Source organism: Lottia gigantea, assembly GCF_000327385.1.
Source record: "Lottia gigantea unplaced genomic scaffold LOTGIsca_57, whole genome shotgun sequence".
Taxonomy (NCBI): Eukaryota; Metazoa; Mollusca; class Gastropoda; family Lottiidae; genus Lottia; species Lottia gigantea.
This window is the reverse complement of record NW_008709945.1, coordinates 609546-623281: the sequence shown is the minus strand read 5'-3', so window position 1 is coordinate 623281 and position 13736 is coordinate 609546. Positions and strand designations below refer to the sequence as shown.

General features: G+C 34.2%; 2 protein-coding genes across 2 annotated transcripts; one reads left to right on the top strand and one right to left on the bottom strand.

Annotated features, from left to right (window-relative positions):
• On the bottom strand, positions 1-6231 carry LOTGIDRAFT_127392 (hypothetical protein; the record flags this gene model as incomplete). Its single annotated transcript, XM_009063337.1, has 13 exons — positions 1-297; positions 623-741; positions 1045-1193; positions 1462-1481; positions 1780-1923; positions 2126-2285; positions 2448-2603; positions 3056-3178; positions 3482-3606; positions 4095-4242; positions 4695-4740; positions 5016-5156; positions 6111-6231. Coding segments are annotated over 13 exons (1749 nt in total), but the record flags the coding sequence as incomplete, so codon positions are not given.
• A 5923-nt stretch (positions 6232-12154) lies between these two features.
• On the top strand, positions 12155-12565 carry LOTGIDRAFT_127373 (hypothetical protein; the record flags this gene model as incomplete). The annotated part of the gene is made up of 1 exon (XM_009063336.1): positions 12155-12565. A coding segment is annotated over one exon (411 nt), but the record flags the coding sequence as incomplete, so codon positions are not given.
• Positions 12566-13736: the final 1171 nt, after the last annotated feature.

The window sequence follows — 13736 nt, the reverse complement described above, 5'->3', positions numbered from 1 at the left end:
TCAACTATAGGATACAGTACAGGACTGAGTCCTTCCGTCTTGAACTGATACTTTATTTGAGTAATAATAAGTATAAATTGCAAATATAATAGAGCCCGTTCTAACTGGTCCTATAACTAATGCCTTGGTACCATATGCAGAGGGAAATTCTTTAAAAGTTAATAAAGATTGAAATATTAATAATATAATGAAGGGTATTTTCAAATAAGACTGGGTAATTGTTCTAGAGCGTAGCTTTGATCGTATATCTAGTATGTGACTGGTAATGAGTAATAAGGGAATGTTGAACGTTATAATCTGAAATAAAACAAAAATTGTGATACAGACATATTTTTCTGTAATAAAGTTAAACTCAACAAAATTGTTGTTTTAATGGATTGTTTTTTCTTCATAAAAAAATTCAAGATACATTATTATTTGATCGGACTAAGCTAATAATTCCTCCCTTGAAATTATGGTCTCCTGACATGCTTTTATTAGTTAAAAATAACATCATAAGGACTGAAAAAAACTTGCTAGGTTACAATGGGGACAAAAATATTAAACTTGGGAATTGGTAGGATTTAAAAAATGATTGACACAGTCTCGGAGTGTGTTAGAGTGAAATGGGTGATGAACTCACCTGAAATAGACCATAAAAATAAGTAACACTGCCTGGTATGAAGGTATTCTTGAGGAATATACCCCATACAAATACACACCCAACATGATCTACTAATAAATCACCAACAAACCACGGACCTATAATATAACATTGAATGAAAATAACTGAAATGCTGTTTTCATTGAGTTATATATAACTCTATGATAGATTTACATCTTGTTTTTCTACACCGAATTGGGGCTGATAAAGATGAGCAAAGCTATGTGGTGTGCAATGAGAGAAAAAATTTCCAGGATAACAACCTAAGTCTATTCATGTTCCACATCCATCTGTCAAAGGATCTTTAATAAGCTTGTATCACAAAGGGTCATGTGATAAAGTTATTTATTTCATAGACCAAAATCAAGTATATTTCTTCAAAGAGTCTAAGAGAAACTTACCAAAAGTGACATATAATAAAAAGAGAATATGAGAATAATATGTGAAATTGGTTCGAGATGTTAACCATAATTTAAACAACCATTTATTACATAAAACACATAAATAGCTTTCTCCTGTAATAAAGATATAATGATTATCATAATATTTTCTGATAGTAGATATTCACTATTTCTAAATATCTGTATAGTCTAAGAACATAATTAAAATTGAAACAAAGTAAAAAACATAATCAGTCTATAAAAGAGTTAAAAGCAAATGAATATGACTCTAGAGTATACCAAAAGATGTTTTAAATTTTCTTGTTACTTTCATTGTTAGGCATACTCCCAGTTTAAGTTTCCACTTTACCTTCGAAGAAGAATTGTCTGATATTGGCACATTGTCGTAAGGATGTTAGGAACAATGTTAAAGAAAACACCAAACCACAAAAAAATGTCTTGCCCTGAAAACATAAAGATATCTATACGAAATGCATATTATGCTATCGTATTGGTTTCACCAAAATAACAGCAATGAGCAAACAACCAGAAAGACAAGAAACCAAAATGTCAGTAAACTAGTTGACTAAAAAATATATATGATAGAGGAAAATGTCCACACGCCCACTATCATTTATGATCTGAAAACTAAGGGATAAAGCATTTTCACTATGTAAGATCACAGTGGTGAGCAAGGAAGTTATAGCTCAAATTTAAGCTTATTACCAAAATCATTTAATAGATGCTTAAGTCCACATAGAGAGATGTGAGTCTATAAAATCTACATACCAAAAATGAGATATTCGTCATAAGTATGAGTCGAGATATAATCTTGAAATCTGGGTGACTTCCATCCAATGAAAATGGCTGAGTTATTTCATTCTCATTTCCTAAGGAATCCTGAAACAAAAAAATTTGCATACAAAAGACCTTCATTACAAAATTTGTAATGTAATCTGTATAACATATTCAAAACATTAAAAAGACTGTGCCAAGATTAATTATGTGCCTTAATTGAAGGTGTACAGCACTAGGCTATACGAGAGCTAAAAATACTGGTATGTAATGTAGGCTTCTTAAATTCCATTGACATCCAACTTACCTGAACTATAATTTTGATATTATGTAATCCTGTAATATATTTGGAGGTATCCCAGGGTAATGTATATAATGGACCACTGATATGTGATCCTGAACCTAGGTTTATATTATCTATATAGACAGTAGCTGATACAATATCACCTTCACTAAATACTAGAAATCTGAAAACACAAAACAGTATAAAATAACATCTTGGAAAATAACACAATATAACAAGTTTCAGTCCCTTTCAATAGACTACAAAGGTCTAGGTTTTAGTTCCTTATAGCTTACTGCAACCGATGATCCAAACATCAAATCTGACCGTTTCTAATTGCTTTTACCTGATATGTGTGGAAGATTTTATAAGATGAACTGGTTCATGACTAGGAGTTTGAAATAATGCATGTTTCGGGTTGGTTAATAAAATAACTGGCCAGTCTGTTAGTTTTGCATCAATAAACGATAATATATCATTATCTATGGCTAACACACGATACCTAAAATATACAGAAAGCAGAGAATTCACATAATTCAGCAAATATCTGAATCTATATATATAAAGAGAAACAATAAGTCATATATGACATAAAGACACAATTTCAACAATAATTTGAATTGATTTTTATATCTAAAATGTCAACAAAAATAGGATTACATAGTACCTAATGTATCGCCAATTATCCATATATCAGGCATATTGTGTTATGTTGTATCACTAAAGCAGCATTTTGCAGCAAAATTACTAAATTAGTTGTATCTGCATTATGAACATCATAAATTGATGTAACTTCATTTCCAATTTTTAGTCTAATTTTCATGTGGTCAATAAGATTCTACCATGATGTCCAAATGATGCAAGTATACTGTATACAATAGTCTTGTTTGATTGCGTACTAAAATCTGGCACTATGGACTACGTTGGTACCTCAATAGTAAATCCTACACTTACATTCTGTTATCTCTCCAATCACCTAGTTCCAGTTCTAACATACCAGTCTTCTGTTTAGTATACATACTTGGTACCATACCATTTAATGTATGGAGATGTCCACAAAGATAGGCAATGCCTTTCCTGAAATAAATCAACCAGTTGTCAAACTCAGGAATCAAGAAAGAAATTCTTCCAAAAAAGATAAACAATCTTTTTATGACAGAAATAAGCAAATCGAAAAAATCTTAATTACAACTTGCCAGGCAATATCTATTAATTAGAACATGATGGGTTATTTTGTCTAATAAATGTTCATATAAGGCTTCAGTCAGACATGTCTGGCAAATGCAACACGAAAAACTATACATTCTCATGTTCAATTTGGTCTAGTCACATCTGCTACAATACAAGTTGGTATATCACAGTATAAGACAGACCGCCTACCTCATGATATGTTTGATTCCTGGTGGATCTTGAACTATGATTGAAGTAGGATAATGACCAAACCATATTGTAAGATTACTTGGTGTATCTTCTTGAGCTAACTTGATCAGATCACTCTGACGATCCTATAACAGATACTTATAAAATCAACATTTAATTTATTGGCAAATCTTTAATCTTGATTAAAATGTACCATTTCTGCAGATAACTACTCTTACAATCTGTGATCCGCTAGATTCTTCCTGAAATCATGTTCAATGAAGCTTATCTCCACTGCATTGGGGTTTGAAATGGAGGTTATCTTTCCAACAAGGAACGCAAGGCATACATGCAAAGTAAGTGAGCTTAAGTCTTGATACTGTAGAACTTCTTGCTTTAATTCATAAAGCTCACTTACTTTGCATGTATGACTTAATTGTCTTTGATTCAAGACTCTAAACCCATATTTAATAGAGCTTAATAACTCTAGATAAAATATCAGCACATTAACCATCACAAAAATTTTTTCTTACCAATATTGAATGACAAAAAGAAAAAGCATTTTGAGATATCATGCATAAAAGAAACAACAAATCAATAAAAATGATAGAAGAGAAATTATGATTAAACTTACAGTGTTAAGTTGTCCAAAGAAATTAAAAGGTCTACGAGGTCCAGGGTCTGGACAAGCATCAACGCCTATAAACCTGTATTTACCATAATTTTTGTTATGGGTATAGGAATAGGACATTTTAGAATGTTTGCCCTGCTTAGAGTACTCCCTGAAAAAAGGTTAAATATACAAAAAACATGTAACATGGCTAACTTTCTTTTAACACAAACACCCCAAGAATAATGAAAGATTATCATAAATCAAAAGGTTGAAACTTGGTTAATTTATACTTCTGTGTTCAGTTTAAGGTAAAAGTGAGGGAATACTAGAGAGTATATGATGTAAAGTCACCAAAAAATCATTGGACTAACAGTTCAATCAACATCCATTTGAGATCAGTTCAAGATTAATCAGACAGGACAATAGCTAAACACTAATTAGACCAGTCCAAGTCCATTAAATTATGTTTTGCTTAAAGAAAGAGAAAAGTGGTTTATTTGGGCAGTTTTAACTGGACAAAGTTTAGTACAAAATGAATTTTACCACAAATACAAGTTGTTATATCTCTCAAAATGTATTGATAATTTCATTATCAAAAATCTTTCATTATACTACACTTACCTATAATAATTATGTGGGTGCTCCAAATCAGGAACATCAAAAGCATCTGGAATGAAGAAGTAAAGTTCACTCAGTTTAATAAGAAACTGACTTCATTTTTTTAAGAAATATGATAGTTAGAAGGGGTAAGATGTATTGAGTAATTGAGTAAAGTTCAAAAGTTGTCATGTGACAATACATACTTTGTCTTTTTTAATTCACATTTCGTAAGGATAGTATTTGACAACAGTTTGTCACAAGTTTTACCACAAGGATTGTACCAGGATTTTTTAAAAGTCTAAAAATGACTATAATTGAGATTATATGTGACTTTATTCTTACCATGATTGCCTCTGATATCCAGCCATTTTGTTGGTTTCAAGAATTCCTCACACAGTTCAACCACCTCTTTATATGCTGTCCATTCTTCAGCAAATTGAGTTGATGATACATGATCAGGGTATTTAGCATCAACCAAATCACCTATGGAAAAAAGTAAATTACTCTATTCTAAAATTTCTCAAAATTTTGTAAGCAAAATTGCAGTTTATAATATTAAAGGGATACTACATCTTAGAATACACTCGGCCTATGGCTAATATGTGTGTTTAATAGTGACCATTGGTTAAATAAGTATGCATCCCACACTTTACCAAGTTTGAAAAAGAGACAATAAAACTATAATCAAAATTTTTTGTAAAAAGTGAGCAAGCGACAAGCCGTTCAGTTTGAGACTAAAAGAGTCTGGGTAATCAACGCTAAAACAGGAAACAATCATCTTCCGGTGTATACAAACAAACATTGCCAATGATTAATATTCGTTGAAAATTGTATCAGTGGTGGAGTATTCATTCTAAATTATATGAATTGCTTTTTCCGCGGAGTCGCTTAATCTCCTACGAGGCATTATTATTCTGTCTTCAAAATATGTCTGACAATGTCGAGGTCAAATCAAGAGTAGAGGTCAAGGACGCGGGAAACCCCACTTGAGAATTACTTCCCCTTGAAAATTACACCGGATTATCTAGACTCACGATTTGAAAATCGCTTAATGGATGTATTAAGCGTTTTATAATTAATTACTTGATTTTGTGGATATATCGGATTATAGAGGGATTTTGATGTATAGTTAGGACACCAGGTAAGTCTGCTGATGGATATATACTGTTATTGGGCAAATTTGAGCAAAATTAAAATTTTATGTTCATCCTAAGACGTAGTATCCCTTTAATTTACACAATTGCAACAGATTACATTTATGGAGTACAATAGAAGATTTACTGAGATTCTTATTTTTTAAATGAAAAAGCTTTCTTGTTTCTACATGGGTGTTTGTCTGTTCTGTTATTTTCGGGCATAAGCATAAATTAATGTTCTTGTAGGTACATAATCTTGTAGCAATTGGTTTTTTTTTGCCTGATCTAGTAACTGGCTTACCTGATGTAATGACGATTTCTGGCTTTATAACACTTAAATGTGTTTTACATAAATGAACTAAATCAGGTCCTCTCTTCAAATCTTTATATTTACTGATGTGGAGATCAGAAATCTGAAAATAACAATTAACAAACAAATTACTATCAGCTGGTTCATAGATAATGACACAAAGCTCGTCTGAATTAATGATCTAGGCCTTATAAATTGTTTTAGTTCAATATCTGCTAAATGTTTCCCTGTCCTGTTGGCAACACTATCCCAACTTTCTGTGTTGTTTTGTAACACACAAGATAAAGTAAACCAAAAGCCCTAATAACTGATCAGACATTGTAGTAATGACTTTATCATTTTGATTCAACCATGCAAAGATACCGTTGGTAGATTTTAGCATTGAAATTTTACCTGAACAAACCAGAACAGATTCTCCAGTTTGTCATTCAGACTGTGTCCAGTTTTATCAGGGTCAAATTGATACGGCGGTGTGTTGTCATCTGAATCGTATTCTTTGTCGGGGTTCAAAGAATCATAAAGTAATGAGAAAATCAAACCCAAAATAATCAAAATGCCGATTAAAAAACTGAACAACTTCATCCTGGACATAGAAATGGGAGTTCTGACGAAATTTTGCGTTGATCTTGCGTGTCATTTCTATCTAATTATAGGAATAATCATATTTTGCATTGTTTTGAGCTGTCTGCTAAATTTTTTGTCTGGAAATGAAGAGTAATTAAAGGGGAATAACTCTTAAAATTGACCGACATTTTTTCAGGAACGCAGCATACCGGTACATAGATGTTTATCACTCTAAATATTCTGTTATTTCTTTTAAGCAATTTAGCAAATTTCTGACTACCTGTATCTATGTTCGAAATTGAAATTCAAGGTGGACGTTGATTACAATTAAATATAATTCGAACAGAATTCTATCTCGATCTGTGTTTAGTAGACGAGTTAAGCCCTATACCATAGGCAACTAGACTACATTTTATTGGTCGCTTACATATGGTTCTGGACCAATAATATACATCGAAACATAATTGCCTACTTTACGGGCCTATTTCACAAATCGTTATATGGTTTTCATTTTTAATCCCTACCCCGAACTTCTTTTAATATCCCATTGATCAAAATGCTATAAAAATTTGACATGTCCGGACAGTGACATGTCATTTAATGACCATTTGGACAAGACAAGAAATACCAATGAATTGACCAACAATCGAAACTGTAGAGTCGTTGATTTCCGAAAGTGGTCTCTACAAAAGTAAGACCCGATAGTCTACCCTATTCTGAATCCACTAAGTTAAAAAATATCACCACAGAAAGAAATATCGTAAGCCTTAAAATATCATTTTCGATTATGAAGCCTTAAATTTAAGCTCCTTGGTTGTGAAGCGAACTCACCATATGCCTTATATAGCGTATAATGGTAATTACATTTCTACTGTAGTAGGCCCTCGCTAATTTGACTGGAACAAGTGTTGAGGGTAGGAAGACGTTGCAGATAAAAAAAATATATATATTTGCCTGTCTAGTTAGATCATATCAAGTAAAATGTAAAAAAAATTGTCACGTGATAGTGAAATTCTTAACAATTAAGTGTGGTATAGAAAAAGTGGATTATATAGGTTCTAAACAGGCCTTTAGAAAGAAGCCAAGTTATCTACAAAGAAAGATTTTTAGAGAAAAATTGTAGAATATATTAACCATACAATTGAAATCAATTTAGATGTCGACTGGTCTACTGGAATGAATTGACCTTATTTCTTACCTCTTAGCTTACCTGAAGTAATGAACCTCCCTGGAGACCTATTTTATTTCAACTTTATAAAAACATTTTTAAAGGGACATAGTTGCCTAAGCATGTGTAACAGTGGATTGTTTAGATAGGCCTACATAAGAATCCCCTCCGAATAGGGATACCGACAGTCGATATTTAGTTCTTTGGGCGACATATAGGCCTACCTTAAATATCCTGTGAAACTTTTTAGAATGGGCTATGCAGAATAGGCCTACTTGATAATAGTGACACCACACAGCACTAAAGTATAACAGCATTTTATCGGGTTCGATTGTTTTTTAAGGCAGTATGTCGAGATTTTGATGTCATAGGCCTAGTCATTTCTAGGTTTAACGCTTTGTTTTGTTTACAGAAAATTCACGGTTTTATTTTTCCAATTTTTTTGACATATTTCTAAAACGTTTGAAATCCGTTTTCAATCACTACACGAACGTTTGGGAATTTGGAATACTGACGTAAGTAATGGCAGCCTCGAGGTATCATTGATACAGAACATGTAAAACAACAAAATTCAAACACCTGCCAAAGAAAACGGTCAGTTTAATTATTCACTGAAACTCTATGTCACTATGTTCTTTGCAACGATATAGGATTTCTCCATGGTGTATAATATCACTATTCCTTCCAGAAACATGAAAAAAGTTTATGTCCATGTCTATATGTTCAATTTGATGCATAGGATTGAAAGTTCCGCTAGCTCTTTCTAAGAGTAGGGTACGTAAACTGACAAAAGTTTACCAGATTGGTAAAGATTTCGCGGAGGTAACAATTAAGAATTATTTAGTTTGCACTTTGGAAATGATTATATAATATATGGACCTGTCGATCCATTTATAGGTGTGGCTGAAACGTAAGGACAGCGTGTCATTTCACACAAACCGTCACAAACTTGTTCCTGATGTTGATATTCATAAAACATCTTATAAACACATAAATCATGGGGAAATGTAAATAAATACAAAATAAGAGACATTCCTAACGAGCAGAAATTGGTATAAATTTCAGAGAATCTTTCCAGAAATTCAGAAATTATCAGGTATCTATATAGACATTAATATATCTATTCGGTTGGAAAAGTAAGTATACGAAATTTTATTCACTAGGTTTTAATCTACATCAAGAGGCGATTAGACTGAATTGAATTTTACTCATTTTCACTTCCAATCTAATTAAAACCAGATTACAATTGTCTATCTCTTTTGGTTTCTGAATGTAGCTTGAAAATATCCGAAAACAAAAAAGATGCGAAATTGTAATTTAATTTTAATTAGATTGATTCACTTCAAGGCACGACATAAACATTCTAGATGATGTTATCGCAACTTGGTAAATAAATAATTAAAAAAATCTTAGTGACCCAAAATGTATTTTTCTGGCTTTAAAGAACAGAATCAAGTTTTACCAGGTGTAAAATTCAGGATAAGTCAAGATCACCATTATGCTCATGTTTTCATTGAAACGATTTTTGTTTCAGTAATCCTAAACTACAAACAGAAGAATGGGTGTTTTAAGACGTTCGCTTGTTTTATTGTTGGTATTAACGACGGTTATCTGCATCTCAGAAGCTTGTAAGTACACAATTATATTCTATAATTCTCCAAAATCAATGTTATCGATCAATGATCGGTTGATTCTGGTGCAATCACGACTGCAACAAATCAAAATCTGGTAAAGTGTGAACTACGAACAAAAAACAACAACAGGTGTCTCTGATAGGGGCCTACAAATAGATCTAAAATCTATTTAGAATCCATTTAAAAACCTTTGATACTCTGTCTATGCTTAACGCTTTAAAAATGTACACTGTCTTAATCACACATTCTGAAATTTTGACTTTTCTTCTTCTTCAGCGGTTCCTGACTGGTATAACCAATATCTTATGCAACAATATTATCTCCGACTCTTCAATCGGGGCAGTGCTAACGCGGGACAAACCGAGGGACAAACGGGACAGAATGCAGGAGCTAACCAATTCAACCCACTCTATAATCCAATATTTAACGCATTTTACGATCCATTCGATCTTTACTAGCGATAATATAATATAAGATTTGTTGTTCTCGACGTAGGCTATACGTATCTTAATTAAACGACGCATAAAAACAATAGGCCTACTACAATAGGACACTGTTAAAATTTAGTGCAATTTCATGACTTAATCATCAGTCTGATCTTACCCCGACATCCGGAATTCATCTTTTTTTTCATATCAATTGTATACCTCCCTTTTATATGACATTTATTTATGATTTTTGATATTTTTATATTCTTTTGTAGTAAAATATTGTCTTTTCTTATCAATGGAGATTAAACTTTTCAGAAAGACAAATTTTGTACTGAATCCCAAGATTTAATTGGATTATTATTATCAGTGTTCAAATGCTTGCAAGATGCTGGAGCAATATTCAATTCAACGTGTGAAGTCTGTCTATTGACACAAGGTTTGAAAACTACTATTAATGGGGTATTACCTATTACCTATAGTCTAACTTTCAGCTTTGCCGCCAGATAAAGCTCAATTCCAGCTATCCGAATAGAATTTTCATCTCATGTCGGCTCTCCAAAATGCAGCAAAACACCCCTCTGAGTGTTGTCCAGTCATTTCCAGTCAAGATGGTTTCTAGTAAAGCTCCTTGCTTCCAGTCCGTTTTTAACAATCTCACGGGCAGTGATGTCCGATGACGTCAGGATATCGGCAATATATAACACAATTGCATTTGGAAATCTGTTAAACGCCCTTTATAGAAGTCACAATTCTGCAGGAATACCTGATTCTGTATTAGGGATGGCTAATGACAGTATCCCTTTAACTGAAGTCCACATTAAAAGTTAATTGGCAAGGCGGAACTAACAATAACAATCTTAGTAGTTGTGATATTTACAATTTGCAGTGCAAGACATTTATACCAAGACAAATTTAACCAACACATAACTGACATTTAACCGATATAAAATCAACGCAAGTACCATCAACTAAACTGTCATTTTCACCTTGACATAGAACTGAAAAGGTATCTCTGGTGCGATGCAGTTTAAGACCTACAAGACATGATGCCTCTTAAAGATCTCCACTACACCAGTGGCGGAGCCAGGTTTACGTCCGAGGGGTGGGAGGGGGGGGGGATATCTGAGATTACCCGAATTTCTAAATAGTTATGAGATTTTTGCCCGAAAAACTTGCTTTCGAGGCTGCGAGGGGGAGGGGGGGGGGGAGGGTGCTGACCCCTCTGCATGAGTCGATCTATATTTCAAAAGTATATCTAAGATATAGAATGTTATATATACAGCTTGGGGCAGTTTTAATTTTTACGATATAGCTGAAATGAAGTTCTAATACATGTATAGCCTATGTATGTGAACAATATTCCTATAGTTAGGCAGCTCACTATTGTATTCTACACCTTCTATCTTCAGCATAGGTATATTATAGGTGTAATCAAACAGGTTTTTCAATATATTTACCGTAATTTTCTGTAACTGTCACCAAATAAAAAGCACACGAAACAGAAAGGAAGAAATAAACGACAATCTTATTTTTTTTTATAACATTTGATGACATTTACATGTTTCTAAACCAGTTTAGGCACAGAACTCGTATTTTAATTTTGTCCTAGATAACATGGAATAAGACTACATTATATGAAGGCTGGTTACGGCCATTTACTTCTTTCGACATCCCTTATTCGTTAAAGATAGTAGAGGAATACCTTAGAATGAGGGAGAGGGGGATAATGCCGGAAAAGTTTTCTGTCTGAAAATATTTTCTGAACCATTGCTATTCTAGCCTTCTCTCATAACTGCACTTTCTCATGGACACGCCTCCATAATGAACATCCTGTTGTGAGTATTTTCACTCGATGTATGGCGAATAACGGTGTCAAATACTCAGTATTTAATAAAGTAAAATGACATTTTGAATTGACAGATTGAATACAGAGTTCGACCACACCACACTAAAATAAGTACATAGATATATAACAAATTACATTTATTACATTTCAAAAAGCAATACTCGCTAAAATGTTAAATGTTGGGTGAATCATCGCTTTTTTTTAATTACAAATATCGTTACACCAACATTACACCAATTTATTCATTTAACGATAATTACCTTACGGATATCATATGCTATAAACCAATTAAGATTCGTGGAAAATACTGGATAAAAAATGCTCAAATTCCAAAATCAGCGTCCATATCTACCGCCCATATCCAAACCACCGTTCATATTTAATGCACCACCCATGCCCATACCACCGCCCATACCACCACCCATGCCCATACCACCTCCCATGCCCATACCACCACCCATGCCCATACCACCTCCCAAGTCCATACCACCACCCATGCCCATACCACCTCCCAAGTCCATACCACCACTGACGCCCATATCACCAACAATGTACATACCTGGTCCAAAGTCCATACCACCACCCAAGTCCATACTACCACCCATGTCCAAACCACCACCCAAATCAATACCACCTCCCAAGTCCATACTACCACCCATGTCCAAACCTCCACCCAAATCAATACCACCTCCCAAGTCCATACCGCCTCCGACGTTCAAACCTCCACCAAGATCAATTCCACCTCCTATGCCCATACCACCACCAAAGTCCATACCGCCTCCAAAGTCCATACCATCTCCTAGGTCAACACCACCACCCAAGTCCAAACCTCCACCAAGATCAATGCCACCATCCAATTCTAAACCTCCACCCACATCAATTACACCTCCTATGTCCATACCACCACCAAAGTCCATACCGCCTCCAAAGTCCATACCATCTCCTAGGTCAACACCACCACCCAAGTCCAAATCTCCACCAAGATCAATACCAACATCCACTTCCAAGTCCACATCCGAGTCCTCGACCTCACTCTCTGAAGAAGTTGAATCGTTTTCATCACTGTCATCATCAAGAACTTCTTCGCTTAAATCATCTACTTCTTCACTTTGATCCGAGATATATTCTGCGGCAGCCTCGGCGGCATTCTCTAAAGCCTCAGCCTTCTTTTCCATGGCATCAGCAAACACGTCATAGACGCCATCGGAATCATCCAAGTTTTCTACAGGATTTTCCGAGTCATCCTCCGCAAAAACGTCGTATATTCCTTCAACTTCGTCATCGCCATTTTGTACCGCGCCTGACACTGTTTCAATGACATCTTTTATAGCATCTGCCCGATTTTCAACTGCGTTTTCGACTGCATCTATTACTTCAGCGGGGGAAGAAAACTCAATCGTGTTGAGCTGATTTAAAAATCCATCTCCCCTAAGGCCACCAGCCATTAAAGAATACAAAAGCGACGGGTCGATAGTATTTTTAAAGGATCTAACTGGCTGGGGCGTTGGCTGATAAAAAGTTGGAAGATTAGTTCCAATGTTTGCAGAGTTGATTCCTAGTGTTGAAGGTACGGCTACATTGGTTCTCATGTTCAAAGGTGGAGCTACCGCCGTTCTTCCAGTGTAAGATGAGCCCACTACTGCCGGATTTCCTGCAGTGTGTTGAATTTGACTGACGACGAAGAATGGCGCAGCGTCACCATCTGAAATAGAATAAATTGAAAGCCATGGTAAAACAGTTTTGGGTTACGGTGGCTCATTTAGGACATAATTAGTTTTGGGTAACGGTGGCTCATTTAGGACATCATCATAAAAGTAATACATAGTAAATCTTTAATAATTATCAATAATTAAATAAATAATTTTTTCATGAAAAAAAAAACAGAATTGGAGTCCATCAAAACACAAACTGTTAGAATCCATAGGCAGTACGATAGCTTTTTTAAAATTATGAGAATTTTGATTGATTTTGTGT